The sequence below is a fragment of the Phaseolus vulgaris genome, chromosome 4 (genome assembly GCF_000499845.2).
Source record: "Phaseolus vulgaris cultivar G19833 chromosome 4, P. vulgaris v2.0, whole genome shotgun sequence".
Classification (NCBI taxonomy): Eukaryota; Viridiplantae; Streptophyta; class Magnoliopsida; order Fabales; family Fabaceae; genus Phaseolus; species Phaseolus vulgaris.
This window is the reverse complement of record NC_023756.2, coordinates 38,297,107-38,314,517: the sequence shown is the minus strand read 5'-3', so window position 1 is coordinate 38,314,517 and position 17,411 is coordinate 38,297,107. Positions and strand designations below refer to the sequence as shown.

Below are 17,411 nucleotides of genomic sequence, written 5' to 3'. Positions count from 1 at the left end.
CAAGCAACATGCAACAACTCTCATATGAGAGAATCAAATCTTAATTGAAAATAAGCACATTTATCTTTTATCTCTAACAGAAAAAACTCCTACCACGTGCACCAATCATCTTCATGTGCTAACCGCATGATTCTGTTATAAATGCACGTCCTTATCTTCTTTAGGGTTAACAACAACTATCAACAAGTATTTACATGTAACAAACATGTAACAAAAATATATCAACAAATATAATTAATATTGCATGTATCTACTAGCGCGGGAATAAAGGGGTATCTCGTATGACAACCTTACCATGTGCTTTGGGCCCTCCAACGAAATTGGGTCAGTCACATAAATCTTAACTCGGCCCAACAATTGAGCTGACCTCTTACCTTTTCCGAGCACTGAGCTATTGTTCACAGGTACTAGAGTGTCGAGCTCTGTACAATACACAAGCCCCCGAGGCTCGAGCTGAGCTGGATCAGGCGAAGAGTCTACTGAGCGCAAAACACCCCGACCCCCTTGACGGGTTTCCCCTGTACTGAACCCAAAAGCCTTACTAATGGGGTTTGAGGTAGCCAATGAGCAAGCCTCCAGCCTTTACCCAAACGTGGAGCTCTCCCAGCTTGGTCCAGGCAAACACGTGGTGGATGGACAAGTGATAGAAAAAATAAATTACTTAACATCTTGTACTTATCAACTATTCATTTTTTTGAATTTTGCTTTTAATTTTATGGTTTCATTGCTCTTCATATATTTATGTCTTCATACCCCTTGCATACTTGCCATATCACCACTTATTTATTGCAATTGTACTAGTTTTGGCTAACATCGGTATGCACAAGCGTAATGACTACCATATATACGTAAAATAGCTTTAACTTAAACAAAAGATTAACCTCAAACTGGGTTTAAACATCACAGAACAACACTTAACCCTGGCGTGCCCAATTGTACTAGGTGAAAATCACCACCTCGACTTATCGAGTACGACCCTTCTTACCAAGGGTGTGACCTTGTCGTCACAACCTTTTGCCGCCCTTCATGCGAGCGGAAAAATTTAGGCAGGATAAATTCTTGTTACAAGAAGTCTAATCCGAGCCTACCCCACCATCTTGAGTGAGCTCGCTCTTCGCTGCACACTTACTCCACCCAGTATTTGAGCCCGGGTGAACACTCTCATGCCGACTTAGTTCACTTATTACTGGTCAGATCGAGGTGAATTGCTCATGCAACTTCGACCCCACAAAATGCCTAGACTTGGGTGAACACTCTCACATCAAATCAGTCCTTCTTATTCTGTACTGCATTGGATGATCAATCTACATAACTAGTATTCATCCCACGGTGCGTTTAAGCTCGGGCGAACGCTCTCGCACCGAGTTAACCCGACCATGTTGATCCGGATGAATTACCTACGCGCTATTATTCATATCACAGAGCATTTAAGCTCCGATACTTATTCACACCTACGACCTCTACTTGGAAAACTTTCCAAGGAAGGTCGCTGAACAACATATATCACACATAAAAAAAACCAACGATGCATCATAAACACCTTTTTATATCGGGGGGGCTCATTAAAAAACCCTCTTTAGGGAAAAAGAGTGCCACCCTTTAACATCACATTGTTCATCAACAAGCATAAGATACATCAATTGAAGTAAAATTTGAGGTTGGCAACATTCCATGTCCTCGGGATAGGTCCCCCCCTTTAGCGTTTCTAACCTGTATGCACCATTCCCGAAGACCTCAACTACGCGAAAAAGTCATGTCCACTTAGAAGACAACTTATTCTCCAACTGGTAAGGATTGGCTTTCCGCATCACCAAGTCAGCTACCCGGAACTGCCTAGGACTGACCTTGGTCCTTTGTTTCAGCTCGACCCTTCTCTAATCTTCTTTTCAAATCCCTGGTAAGACCTGTTAGCCAATTCCACTTGACCATTTATTTGGGGGTGTTCCACATAGGCGAATGTTTGCTTTATCCCAAGCTCGGAACACAACTTGCCCAACTGTTGACTAGCGAACTGTGTCCCATTGTCGGACACCAAGTGTCTAGGGATTCCTTAGCGGCACACTATGTTCTTTCATACAAAGTGTTGTACCTTGTGTGCGATGATTTGTGTGACAGGTTCGACTTCGATCCATTTTGTGAAGTATTCGATGGCTACCTCGCTTTCTTGTACCTGGAACATCACTACCCTGGGGACCTTCAATGTCTCCTGGGTCAATGGCCGATGACTTCTTCCGACCTTAGGCTCTATCTCCTAGATCTCCGCTTGGCTTGCCTTTGGGGGATGTCTCCTACTGTTCTCAGAGACTTCAGAGTCTCTTGTATCACCGACCTTTGCCGATTTCGCTTCCTTGAGCTTGCCAATTTGGCCAACATATCAACCCGGGAATTTTTCTCCCTTGGCACGTGGATGAGTTCAAACTGGTGGTATGCAACCAACTTCGGGTCTTTGGCTTGGTACCTGCCGGTCACCTGTTCGGTAACAAGTAACGAATCGCTCTTTACTAGTAAGCTTCTAGCTCCCAACTCTTGAGCTAGCAACATTCCTTCTATCAGGGCCTCATACTCGACCTGGTTATTGATAGCCTTAAATACAAACTTCAAGGATTGTTTAATCAATAATCCATTGGGACCCTCCAAAACGACGCCAACACTGCTACCCTGCTGGTTGGAGGACCTGTCTACCGACAAGATCCATTGAAAGTCTCCTAGATCGGAATGAGTACCCTCCGATACCAATTCCACCACAAAATCTGCATAGACCTGCCCTTTTATCGGCCCTCTCGGCTCATAGTAGATATCGAACTCGGATAGTTCCACTGACCACCGCGCCATTCGACCCACAATGTCGGGTTTTTGCAAGACTTTCGGATAGGGAGGTCAGTCATCATTATTACGATAAAACTTTGAAAGTAATGTCGCAACCTCCGAGTTGTGAACACTACCGCCAGCACAACTTTCTCAATTTCCTGGTAGCACTCCTCTGGTCCCTGCAACACCTTGCTAACAAAATAGATTGGTCTTTGGACCTGTTCCTGGTCTTGTACTATTACCGAGCTAATTGTTCGATCTGTGATGGCAAAGTACAAGCCTAGGGGAACACCAACTACTGGCTTCCCAAGGACAGAAGGGTTAGCCAGATACTCCTTCAACTTTACAAAAGCCTAATCGCACTCGGAGGTCCATATGAATCGATTATTTTTCTTCAGGCACTAGAAATGTGGGTAACCCTTATCTTCACTTGCCGATAGGAAACGTGAGAGGGTCGCCATACGTCTTGTTAACTGTTGGACCTCCTTTACTGTGGCGGGACTCCTCATCTCTATAATGGCTGCAAATTTATTTGGGTTGGCCTCTATGCCCCTCTCAGTCAACACAAATCTGAGGAACTTCCCAGCCTCTATCCCAAACACACACTTCTCGGGGTTCAACTTCAAGTTATACTTAGCAATGGTTGCGAACAACTTTTCCAGATCGACCACGTGTTGTTCCTTCTCCACAGAGGTGACGACCATGTCATCTACATAGGCTTGCACCGTTCACCCGAGTAGGGGGCGAAAATCTTGTCCATCAAGCGCTGGTAGGTGGCACCAACATTCTTAAGGCCAAAAGGCATGACCTTGTAGCAGTAACTAGCAAATTCCGTCATGAACGCAGTCTTACTTTCATCGTTGGGATGCATCCGAACCTGGTTGTAACCCGAGAATGCGTCAAGAAAGCTCAGCACGCGACAGCCCGAGGCGCTGTCTACCAAAGAGTCTATACTTGGAAACAAGTAGGAGTCCTTTGGGAAGGCTTTGTTTAAGTCAGTAAAATCGACGCACATCCTCCACTTTCCATTGGACTTCTGTACCAGCACCACATTTGCTAGCCACTCAGGATATTGGATTTCCCTGATGTGGTTAACATTCGACAACTTTTGAGTTTTCGCCTTTATGATCAGGCATTTTTCTTCATTAAACTTCCTGCTCCTGTGAACCACAGGCCTGACCCTCGTGTCCATGGTCAACCTGTGACAAAGAAAATTGGGATCTATCCCCGACATATCTGCTGAGGACCACACGAATGCGCTCATGTTCCAGGCTAACACCTCGGCAATTTGATCCTGCAACCTTTGATCTATCGAGACACTGAGCTTGAACATCTTTCCGTCAATCTCCCGCTATTCTACCTCGCCAACAGGTGCAGGTCGCTGTCGGTTGTCGACCTCGGTTTCTAGCACCTCAGCCACCTTCCCCTCATGCACAAAGGAGGTTGAGTTCAAGCTCCTCCTATTTTTCAGGCTGCTCTCATAACATTTTCGAGCAACCTTTTGGTTTGACCTTATCGTGATCACCTTCTCCTCCTCGGACGGTAACCTCATCTTCATGTGCTTTGTTGAAGCTACCGCACCCAACCTGTTTATAAAGGGTCTCCCTAAAAGCAAGTTATAGGCAGAAGGAGTTTTGACCACAACATACCTGATGAAAATGGTCCTGGCAGCCTCCTCGTCCGAGAACGTTGTCCTCAGATCTACACACCCTCGCACCTCCATGTGGTCACTGTTAGAATGTATGGCCTTAAACGAGGGTGGAGGGGGGGGGGGTGAGTTATTTAAAGGGGTTTTCGAAAACTTTTTAAGCTAGACTGAAATTCTTTGCAAGAAACCATTAGGAATTCAGTTAGCCAAGAAACAAAGCACAAAACAGCAAAGCACCAGAAAAACAATCAGTTGTTTATACCAGTAAAACAACAAAAACTGAATTTAAATGAGTTTTAAGGGAAGAAAGAGATACACAAACAGTTTATACTGGTACATGTTAGAATGTATGGCTTTAAACTAGAGGGGGGGAATGGTTTAAAGGGGGTTTAGGAATGAAATTCTTTGCAAGAAACCAGATTTAGAAATTCAGTTTGCCAAGAACAAAGCTCAAAACAGAAAAGAAACAGAAAAATAATCGGTTGCTTATACTAGTAATATAACAACAACTGAAATTAAAGAGTTTAAAGAAGAGAGAATTGCACAAACAGTTTATACTGGTTCACTATTAACCCAAGAGCTACATCCAGTTTCCCAGAAACCACTGGGGAATCCACTAGGTAATCAAATCCAGATTACATACACACACCACCAAAGAAGTGACCTTGATCCCCTCAAGACACACACTTCCTTTGGCTCAGCACATACACCACCAAGAATGTTGATCTTGACAACCTCAAAAGCACATAACCCTTGTTGGCTTTACAACACTAGAATGTACACAAATCACATAACGAATTACACTATTACAGAATCAACTGAAATCAATACAGAGTAATCCTATTCCACTTCTCTCTTGAATAACCAAAGCTCAAGTTCAAACTCAAAATGCTTCAAAACTCTTTGAAAAACTCAAATATGTTTTTTGTTCTTGTTGTTTGTTATAAAATATTAACAAACTATTTATAGTATTCAAATCTTGGTCAAAGCATTTAAAGCAGGAGCGTATTTAGTTATGAAATCAATTAAAGCTCTTTTAACAAACAAAATTGTTTTTTGTTAGGATTCCAAACAAACAATTGGTTGAAATAGCAAATCAATCGGTTGTTTGGGTTTGACAGCAAGTCAACCATCCAAAACAGTTTTCAAACTTTTTAAAAAACACCTAAGTATAAAACAATCGGTTGTTTCGACAAAACAACAGGTTGTTTTTCAGTTAGTTTGAAAAACACTTTAATCTTAAAAGATTGAAAACACTTAAGCTTTAGATTCAACAAAGAGTGGATTACAAATATAATCTACCCCAGATCCTATTCTAAAGCACCTCAGCAACAACAAGCACATCCAGCCTTCCATCAAACACAAAGGATTTGGATTCTTCAAAGCTTGAACACACTTGATTCAACAATCTCCCCCTATTTGATGAAGACAAATCCTTGGTTGCTTGTGTTGGACTTGATTGAATCTAAAGCAATTCCTGTAAAAACAACATATATACAATCCCGTGTTTCTTATAGCAGCATGTTAGTTTTTCACATTTTGAAAACAATATACCAGACAAACAATCGGTTGTTTGCACTAAACAATCGGTTGTTTGCACGAAACAATCGATTGTTTCTGTCAGCAGAAGCAAAAACAATTATGATATAAGAGATTTTAGCAGATTTAAAACACTTTTTCAGAGAAAGACACACAAAAACCAATTAATTCTCCCCCTATTTGTCTTCACAAATAGACTATAATAGTTATAAGATAGTTTTAGGAAAGATTTTGAGAGTCAAGAATGACTAACTCATTTCTAAAAAAGAATAACCTTTCTTTTGGTAGTGGTTTACAATACTTTGATTGACATAGAAAGATTCCATCCTTTGTTTGCTTGACCTGCAATCCAAGAAAGAAAGAAAGTTCTCCCATCATAGACATTTCAAACTCACCTTTCATAGCTGCCACAAATTCTTCACACAAACTATCTTGTGTAGCACCAAAGATGATGTCATCAACATAGATTTGTACAAGGATAATTTCAGAATTTGACTTCTTGATGAAGAGAGTCTTGTCAATCATTCCTCTTTCATAAACATGTGACAAAAGGAAGTTTCTAAGTCTTTCATACCACTGCCTTGGAGCTTGCTTCAGCCCATACAAAACCTTTTTCAGCTTGAAGACATGATTAGGGTATTGATGATCTTCATAGCCCGGTGGTTGATCCACATACACTTCCTCATTGATGTAGCCATTGAGAAAAACACTCTTGACATCCATTTGAAAGAGTTTAAATCCACTCATACATGCAAAAGCCAACAAAAATCTCACAGCCTCCAATCTTGCAACAGGAGCAAAGGTTTCCCCATAGTCAATTCCTTTCTCTTGATTGTAGCCTTTGGCAACTAGCCTTGCTTTGTTCCTTGTGATTATACCATCCTCATCCACTTTGTTTCTGAAGACCCACTTCGATCCAATGATGTTCATCTCAGCTATTTTAGGGACAAGAAACCATACCTCATTTCTTGCAAACTGATTCAACTCTTCGTGCATAGCTTCAACCCAGTTTTCATCCTTGAGAGCTTCCTCAATTGACTTTGGTTCAATTTGAGAGACAAAAGCAGTGTGCCTGCAGAAGTTTGAGATAGAGCTACGTGTAGAAACACCCTCCTTTATCTGCCCAATGATGTTCTCCACTGACAGATCTCTAGGAATCCTCCATTCTTTGGGTAACTCACTTTGCTGCAGAATTTCAATCGGTTGTTTCGAGCATTCAACCGGTTGTTTTTCTGCACAGTAGTACAGTTTCTCCAAATTGATTTATGCTCATCCTCTTCAGTGCTGTTCATTGAGACTTGAATGCTTTTGCAATCAACTTCATCAAAGGCCACGTGAACAGACTCTTCTACAGTCATTAGCCTCTTGTTGTAGATCCTATATGCATGACTATTATGCGAATACCCAATGAAGATACCATGATCAACTTTTTCATCAAATTTCCCTAGGTTTTCCTTTCCATTGTTTAGATCAAAACAGTTGCAACCAAATACTTTGAGGTGACTGATGTTTGGCTTCCTTCCATTGAAGAGTTCATAAGGAGTCTTCTTCAAAATTGGCCTTATTAGCACTCTATTCATTACATAGCAAGAGGTACTAACTGTTGAAGATGGATGAAGCTTCTTCTCTACCTAGTTTTATTGTGTGTTTGATGTAGAAAATAACTAGTTTGCTTTGAAGTTTGAAATAGGTTTAGATGATCTTGTATTTAGGTTTGTGTATGTGTAAGGTTTCCTTTTGCTACATGATCTATCCTAGATGCCTAACCAAGCCTAGAATAAGCACATGAAGTGGTTAAAATTTTTTCCAAAAGCTTTCTAGAGGTTTCTTCAAAAATTAGGACTCTGCACAAAAATAAATTTGTTTCTCTGTAAAAGAACATGTTTATTCTTTGGTTTGCTTAAAGGATTTTCGAAAGTTAGTTAGGGCACCAAAGGTACAACTCAGACAGTTATTTCAGTTAGCTGAGTTGGCAGTTTTCTTAAAATAAATCTGTTCAGTTTAAAACTGAATTTGTTGTTTTCATAACAGCTTTTCAACTGTTTTTTTAAAAGAAGTTAGAAACTGTTTTCTATATAAAGAAAAGCCTCTCTCACATGAAAGGATGCTGAGCAATCACGTTTTGACAGAGATTAAACACTTTCTATGTGAAAAGAAGGATTGAAAAGAGTTTTTGAAAGGTTTTCCAAAGAGATTTTTCAAGTGTGCTTGTTCTAGGAAAACCTTGATCTTGGTGAAGGTGTTGGTGCATTTCTGCAGCAAATTGAACTACTGGTTTTGAGTTCTTGCATCTTCTTTTCAGGTGTTATCTTTCCTTTATTCTGGTTTGTAAAGGTGTAAGTGTTAGTCACTCCTTGATAGGGTTTCTTAGAGTGCAAGTTGTGCTGAAATAGGGTTTTTCAGCATTGGTTGTATTGTTCTTGTAGTGTTCAAGAACTGTTGTGTTTGTAAGTGATTGATACTGTTTTTAGTGGATTCCACCTTGGAGTAAGGTGAAACTGGATGTAGCTCTGTATGAGTGAACCAGTATAAAAACTTGCTTGTCTTTTCCTCCCATCCCTACACTCGTTTCTGGTTTTGCTTAATTTTGTCAAGAACTAAATCTGTTCTTTTAAAATTGAATCTGTTAATTCTGAGTTTAATAAAAACTGTTCTTCCTGTTCTGTTAAAATTCTCTAATCACGAACAAGGTACTTGTACATGAAGTTTTAATTTGTCTGTGAACAAATAGTCTATTCATTAAAACCTGAGAAAGATTCATTCTCTTTAAAACCTTGTGTTAGATGAACTTGGTTGATTTCTTGGCATAGCTGCATTCTTCAAACTCGTAAAATCTAATCAATCAGATTCTGTTATACCTCTCTGTTGATTGCAATTTTAATCTGAACAAATTCAAATTGTGCTAGACTGTTCTGAAAAATCAATCTGTTTCTTTTAAAAACAATATGTTCATTTGTCTCTGATATACTGAAAATTGTTTGTATTTGCGAAAATTTTATAAGCTTAATTCACCCCTCCCCTCTTGAACTTAGACACTAATAGACCCAACAATTGGTATCAAGAGCTAGGGCTTGTATTTTGCTCAAGTGTATGCATGATGTCTTAGTTTAAAATGCCTTTTGCTGAAGGTGCGTCTATTAATAGACCTCCTATGTTTGGTGGTGTTAACTATGCTTTCTGGAAAATCAGGATGAAGATCTTTATGGAGTCTATTGACATGGGAATCTGTGATGCAGTAGTCAGTGGACCTTTTATACCTATGCAGGTTGTCAAAGATGAAACAAAAAAGAAGCCTTGGTCTGAATGGAGTGAAACCGAGAAGAAGAAGGCCCAATATGACTCCTTAGCCAAGAATATCATCACCTCTGCACTGAATATGGATGAGTTCTTTAGAGTCTCTCAATGTAACTCAGCTAAGGAGATGTGGGAGGTACTAGAGGTAACTCATGAAGGGACTGATGATGTGAAACGGGCAAGGAAGCACTCACTAATTCAGGACTACGAGCTGTTCAGAATGCAATCAGAAGAAAGTATTGCAGATGTGCAGAAACGATTTACACATATTGTAAATCACCTCATTAGCCTTGGTAAAGTCTTTGACAAGGAAGAGCTCAACATAAAGGTGCTAAAATGCCTTGATAGGAGCTGGCAGCCTAAGGTAACAACAATCTCAGAATCTAGAGATTTATCCAAGATGTCCACTGCTGCACTTTTTGGAAAGCTGATAGAGCATGAAATAGAGCTGAAAAGATTGAAAGAACAAGAAACTGTGGAGAAGAAGGCCAAAGGAATTGCTCTGAAAACTACCATGGAACATGATACAAGTGAGGAAGAAGTTGATCCTGAACATGATGAGACTGTGAGTCTGCTCACCAGAAAATTCAGTAGGTTTCTTAGAAAGAAAAACCGTGACAGAACTCAACAAAGGAAGAGGTACTCTAAATCCAATGATTCAAATTCTTCAAATTACACTTGTTTTGGATGTGGTAAACCAGGTCATATAAAGGCTGATTGTCCAAACAATCAAAACAAGAAAAATCAGCAAGCAAGAAGAGTGAAAGAAGCAAAGGCAAAAGAGCATACATCTCATGGGAAGAAAATGATGTATCCTCATCTAGTGATTCCTCAACCGAAAGTGAGGAAGCAAATGTCTGCTTTATGGTGAAGGATGAAGAATCTAACTCTGATTCAGTAAGTGATTTTTCTACTGATTCTGAAAACTATGATCAGCTGTTAATCGCATTTAAGGAAACACATGATGAAGCAAACAGATTAGCTGTAATTTGCAATAAATTGAATAGAGTAAATAGGGTACTTGAACCTAAGGTCAAATCTCTTGAAGAAGAACTGCACAAAACTAAAACTGAATTGGTTAGCCTTGAGTTAACATGTTTGCATGCATCAATAAAAACCTGTGATAATTGTAAAAAGCTAGAAAACCAGATTGAGTATTTGTTAAAAACACTTTCAAATTTCACTAAAGGAAGAGAAAATCTTGAAACTTTATTAGGTTCACAGAATGTTGTTTTTAATAAAAATGGTCTAGGATACAATTCTGAAATGAAAAGCAATGTGAAAAAGTTGTCCAGTTTTTTTGTTCCTTCCAAAACATGATTTTCTTCTTTTAGTTGTTCAAAAGCAATGCATACTGCAACATGTTTTTACTGTATGAAGTCTGGTCATATATCTAGAACATGTAAAGCTAGAAGGTACCTTGTTCCAAAAGGATTGGCCAAATGGCTTCCTAAGGAAAGGTATTAATCATGCTGGACCCTAGACTAAAAGGGGTACCATATATGCTAAATCTGTTTTGTTGCAGAAAAACAACAGGAAAAACCAGTGGTACCTGGACAGTGGCTGCTTAAAGCACATGACTGGTGATGTGACTCAGTTCATAAATCTGAAACTCAAAGCTGAAGGGCATGTCACATGTGGGGACAACAATAGAGGAAAAATTATTGGAAGAGGAGATGTTGGTACTAAAGACTCAACCACTATTGAAAATGTATTGTATGTTGAAGGGCTAAAACATAGTCTTCTAAGCATTAGCCAGCTGTGTGACAAGGGATACAAGGTCAATTTCGAAGCCAACACTTGTACAATTTCAAATGAAATTTCTGGTAAGGTGTTGTTCACTGGAAAAAGGGTAAACAACATCTATCTCTTAGATATTATAAAGAGTTGTTCTGAAAATGAGTGTTTGTTATCTAAAAATGATGAGTCATGGCTGTGGCATAGGAGGCTAGCTCATATTCACACAAATCACTTGAATAAGCTAAAGTCTAAGGAACTTGTTTTTGGTTTACCAAACATAAAATTTCAAAATAACAGATTGTGTGATGCTTGTGTAAAGGGCAAACAGATTAGAACTACCTTTAAATCAAAAGATATGATTTCTACAAATAAAGCTTTGGATGTTTTGCATATGGACTTGTTTGGGCCATCTAGGACTGTTAGCTTAGCTGGAAATTACTATGCTTTGGTGATTGTTGATGACTTTTCAAGATATACATGGACCTTGTTTCTTGCTTCTAAAAATGATGCATATAAAGCCTTTAAGAAACTTGCTAAGGTTCTGCATAATGAAAATAAAAATAGGATAAAACAGATTCGTAGTGATCATGGGGGAGAATTTCAAAATGCAAAATTTGATAGATATTGTGAAAAACATGGGATCACACATAGTTATTCTGCTCCTAGGACACCCCAACAAAATGGTGTTGTTGAAAGGAAGAATAGGTCATTAGAGGAGTTAGCTAGGACAATGTTAAATGAATCTGGTTTACCTAAATATTTTTGGGCTGATGTTGTATACACTGCTTCTTATGTGCTTAACAGAACATTGATTAGACCAATTCTTAAGAAAACTCCCTATGAATTGTATAAAGGTAGGAAGCCTAGCATTAGTCATCTTAGGGTGTTTGGCTGCAAATGTTTTGTTCTAAATAATGGTAAAGATAATCTGGGGAAATTTGATCCTAAATCAGATGAGGGAATACATATTGGATATGCTATAAATTGTCATGCTTATAGAGTGTACAAAAAAAGATTGCTTGCAGTAGAAGAATCTATACATGTTGTTTTTGATGAAACAGATTTTTCTGTGCCCAAATCTGTTCTGGATGAACCTGGTATGGATGATTTAAGAACTATTTTGCAACAGAATCAATCTAGTGAGCTTGATGCAACTAATCAAAATTCTGTCAAAGAATCTACTGTGAATGCAGGATTGCTTAAGGAATGGAAGACACCCAGGGATCTTACACTAGACAATGTAATTGGTAAAATTGAGAAAGGAGTCTCAACAAGGAATTCACTTAATAATTTCTGCAGAACAGTGGCCTTTGTTTCACAGGTTGAGCCTAAAAGTCTGGAAGAAGCACTGCAAGACAGTAATTGGATAACAGCAATGTAGGAAGAACTGAACCAGTTTGAATACAATGAAGTGTGGACTTTGGTTCCAAGAAAGCATGAGATGAATATCATAGGAACTAAATGGGTGTACAGGAACAAGATGGATAAACATGGGGCTATCACTAGAAATAAAGCAAGGCTGGTTGCTAAAGGTTATAACCAAGAAGAGGAAATTGATTTTGGTGAAACCTATGCACCAGTAGCACGTCTTGAAGCTGTCAGATTACTCCTAGCATTTTCCAGCATACAAGGTTTCAAGCTGTTTCAAATGGATGTCAAGAGTGCATTCCTAAATGGTTACATTAATGAAGAGGTGTTTGTATCTCAGCCTCCAGGGTTTGAAGATCACAAAATCCAGAGCATGTGTACATGCTTAAGAAGGCCTTATATGGATTGAAGCAGGCACCTAGGCAATGGTATGAGAGGCTAAGTGAATTTCTGCTTTCTCAAGGATATAATCGTGGCAATTCTGATAAAACTCTCTTTATAAAGAAGAAAAGAGAAGACATTATACTTATGCAAGTCTATGTAGATGATATTATCTTTGGATCCACAAATGAAGAAATGTGTGAAGACTTTGTGAAAACAATGAAAAGTGAGTTTGAGATGTCAATGTTAGGAGGATACAAGTGAAACAACTCAAGGATGGAATTTTCATAAGTCAAGAAAAGTACTGCAAGGAGCTGCCTAAGAGGTTTGATATGGATCAATGCAAAGCAATCAACACTCCTATTTCAACAAGCTGCCAGCTGGATCAAGATTCTGCAGGAAAATCAGTGGATCAAACTAAGTACAGGGGTTTAATTGGTTCCTTATTATACTTAACTGCCAGCAGGCCTGACATTATGTTTGTTGTGTGCTTATGTGCTAGATATCAATCTGATCAAAGGAATCACACTACAATGCAGCAAAGAGAATTCTGAAACACTTGCAAGGATCTAAGGATGTTGGATTATGGTATGCTAACAATGTGTCTTTAAACTTAACTGGTTTTTCAGACTCTGACTTTGCAGGTTGCAAGGTTGATAGGAAAAGCACAAGTGGGACTTGTCACATGCTTGGATCAAGTCTAATATCTTGGCATTGCAAGAAATAGGCTTGTGTTGCTCTCTCTACAGCAAAGGCAGAATACATAGCAGCTGAAAGTTGTTGTGCTCAAACCTTATGGCTAAGGCAGCAGCTAAGTGATTTTGGAATTCTATTAAACAAGATACCTATAAATTGTGATAATACTAGTGCTATAAATCTGTCTAAGAATCCTGTCATGCACTCAAGGACTAAACATATTGAAATTAGACATCACTTTCTAAGAGAACATATACCTAATGGAACTTGTGATATAAAATTCATTGTTACTGAATTTCAATTAGCTGATCTATTCACTAAACCACTTGCTAAAGATAGATTTTATTTTCTTCTAAATGAATTGGGTATCATTAGCTTAAATTGTCCTCTGCAGTAAATATTTCAATCTATTATTTTATATTTTAACATGTTTTGTTCTCTGGTTCAGAATCACAGCTGTGACTAGGAAAGAGAAAGATTTACTTTTTCTCTCTCTCTCTCTCACTTTATCCTTGACTGCTTTTACGGTTCTTAACCAGCAGGTCTATGCCAATTAGCTTGTGGGTATCCTAACTGATTGGATTGTGTGTAGGTGCAACAGATTTGATTTATCAAATTAAAATCTGGTTCCAATATATTCTTGCGCAAATCAACAACTGAATCTGCTGCACCACAGGAATAAAATCTGAAGCATATCAAATTGATTTTTCTTTTAATTCTTAATTTCTGAAACCTTTTAAAATCTGTGATTTTTTTGAAATCTGAGTTAAAGCTCTATATAAACTGATCCTGCCGGTTGACCTAGCGCAAAAGCGTTGCCTCGTCACGATCCTCCTCACCAGCTTGGCACCACGTGCCCTTCAAGTCCACACCACAGATAGCCTCTATGAGAACCTGAAAACACAAGATGGCGCCTCTGCGGCCGGTGGCGCTCCGATGCTCAAGTCAGTAACAAGAACACCCAAATACTGAGAGAAAAATATACTCTGTAGAACCGTACTAAAGTGCACACAACCCTAGCAATGAGCCGTAATGAAAAACGTACCTCTGCAAATTCTGTTAAGTTTACCTTTATAGCTAGGTTTTTTCTCTCTCCAGGCATTTACGCTTTGGACACGTGGCTCGCATCCAACCCTGCACGTGTCACCATCTGGGCTGGGGTAGCAGGTAGCACCCAGCCCTACACGTGTCATCATCTGAGTTAGGATAACTCGAGCGTCACTTTTATACTGTATCCAACCCTACGCGTGTCATCATCTGGGTTGGAGTAACAGGTAGCATCCAACCCTACACGTGTCGTCATCTGGGTTGGGGTAACTTGAGCGTTATTTCTGTGTAGTAACCAGTCGTGCGGCTAAGTCCCCTACTCGAAGGGTAATCTAGCACGTACTACGCTGTGAAACACCACATGACAAGGCGAGTACCGGATACAACAAAGTGCATCATCTCTGTGATATCGCTTGTCGTGAGTGCCACCCTCCTTATTGCTATGCCGTACACGTTCTGGCGGGGGAAACCTTGCCACCAACGAATGTCCACTCTGGGAGTCCCCTTCCAGATGAGCAAGGTGTTTCCCCCCAGCTTACTTAACCTTTATTCCCCATGCTGGTGCAACAACCATCTTACTGGACTTACTCGCTGGAAACTGCTCTTCTGAGCCTCCAACAGTTTTAACTAGGTTTACTGGGAGATCCGGCGATGTGCTCCTCGCGGCGACGTCAGACCACCTGATCTCCCATTATCTAACACGTTGACGACACACAAACCCTGATCTCCCACTATAGAACGCCAGTTCCATGAATCAGCGACTATGCTCACTCCTGAACCATTCGTTTCTCACTTGTCCACGTGTTCTGCTGAGCACGCCCCACATGGTCACGTGCCAGGCACGTCATCACAACCGATGACCTGGTCGGTACACAAGCCCCCCAGCCTTGAGCTGCGACTTGTTCAGCGAAAAGGGCTATAGGGTTAAATCTCCGGCGACCTACGTGGCCTCGCGCGTTGGCGCTCATTCTGTGCATCGATTTGACACTTCACCAACCCCCCACGTGGACGTATCAACGACCATGATTTCGTGTCGCTTGCGCTTCTCGCAACGTTCGGGATTCTTCAAAACCTTTAAACACTTCGCGCCACTTCACTGTTTCATTATCTTCTTCCTTATTCCAAACTCTCGAAACACCTCAGCGAGCGCTTCGACTCCCTCAATCTCCATCTTGCTAGACACCTTTCTGATCATCAAAAGGTAACTTTTTTATCGCTCCCACTGATATTTGCTGCATTTTAATCGGTTTGCATCATCCATTAACTGTCTGGTGCATACATTGTGGGATGTTTTCTCTGCTTTGCTTTTTCTTTTCTGCGTTTAGGGTTTCTAAACCTTTTTTCTACGAGCCCCCCACCCCCCCTCGTTCTTCTATCTCCTTCTCTTCTGTTGAGTCTCTCTGCTTTACGAACTCTCATCTCTTCCCCTTTTCGTCTTCTTGCAGCTTCTCCGATGGCTCGCTCTAAAATTACACCCAACCCTCCTCTATCTCCCCGCAACCCTCCGACAAACACTCGTAGGGCAAACCCTTCCTTCTCCCGCGACCCCCCAAGGGATCCTAACGTCCCTTCAAGCCAGGTCGTGAGACCTGCGCCTCCTCGACCCAGCCAACCGCAGCTAAACCTACCTCACACCAGCGCAGCTGTGAGGTCCCTTCCAAACTACAAGCAGCTATATCCTTGGGCCTCTCCAACCCTGCTGGGTGAGACTTCGTCCATCAACACTGACTGCGACATCCTCCGCCTTAAGAAAGGTGACCAAACTCACCTTTCTTTCAGCAAGGAACACGATGACAAGGTATCCGTGCATCCTTGTCCTCCTGGAGAGCCTATTTGCACCGATGACCAGGGGAGTGACGGCGGTCCCTTCTGCTTCATTTACGCTACAATGTTCAAGAAAGTCAAACTCCGATTCCCCTTCACCCGCTTCGAGAGGGAGCTCCTGACCGAGCTTGATATAGCCTCCGCCCAGCTTCATCCCAACAGTTGGGCGTTCGTCCGGGCCTACCAAATCATTTGCGCACACTTGGGACATCCGGCTTCAGTGGACGTGTTCCTCTACCTATTAGAGGCCAAGAACCCGGGCGATCGTCTATGGGTTAGCCTCAACGAGGTCGTTGGGAGGTCTATCCTTTCCATCTTCCAGCAATCTTATAAGGACTGGAAGGGGAAATTCGTGCGCGTTCGCTGCAACGACCGAGACCCCTCCCTCCTCGACGGGTTCCCCTTGTATTGGGTGAACAAGGGAAAGAAAGAGTCGAGCTTCAGGAAGGCCAGGGAGCCAGAAAAAATGGGGGAGCTCGACAAGGACTTGTGCAACTTCTGAAAAGAGTTGCCTCTTCCAACGTGACTCTACCTACTTCCTCCATCATCACCTACGAGTTTCTTGAAGGCCAGCAGGATGTTCACATAGGTTTGTCCTTAAGTCTTTGAGTTCCCCTAGTTCAAACTTGCATCACCCTGTCTTTACTTTGATGTTGCTGTTCTGATTTGCGTATGGTTTTAGCTTTTTCCATGCATTGTCTTACACTGCTTATCTTCCTGTGCATTATTAACTGCCGAATCTTTGTGCTGGTTGGTAACTGTTGGCCTCTTTATGCAGATATGATGCTGGGGAAGGATAGGATAGCTGAGCTACGTTCTATAGCCAAGCTCCACAACCTTGCGGCGGGCACCCAAACTGTCCCAAACTCCGTCGCGGAGATCGCCGCCGCCCAAGGCCAGTCTCCACCAGTTGGCCCGTCCAACGCTGTTGCTCTCCCCGTCCATGAGCGGAAGAAACTACCACCCAAAAGGGCTAAGAGGAAGGCCCCCAGGGTTGTATCGAACGACGAAGCAGATGAGAGCACCGAGGACGGGCTGATCTGCAAGAGGAAAAGAGGAGTTGCAA

General features: G+C 41.0%; 1 protein-coding gene across 1 annotated transcript; it reads right to left on the bottom strand.

Annotated features, from left to right (window-relative positions):
* Positions 1–2,244: 2,244 nt before the first annotated feature.
* LOC137838776 (uncharacterized) lies at positions 2,245–2,832 on the bottom strand. The gene has a single exon (XM_068648002.1). It carries the CDS (start codon positions 2,830–2,832, stop codon positions 2,245–2,247), a length of 588 nt encoding a protein of 195 aa, XP_068504103.1.
* Between the last annotated feature and the right edge of the window lie 14,579 nt (positions 2,833–17,411).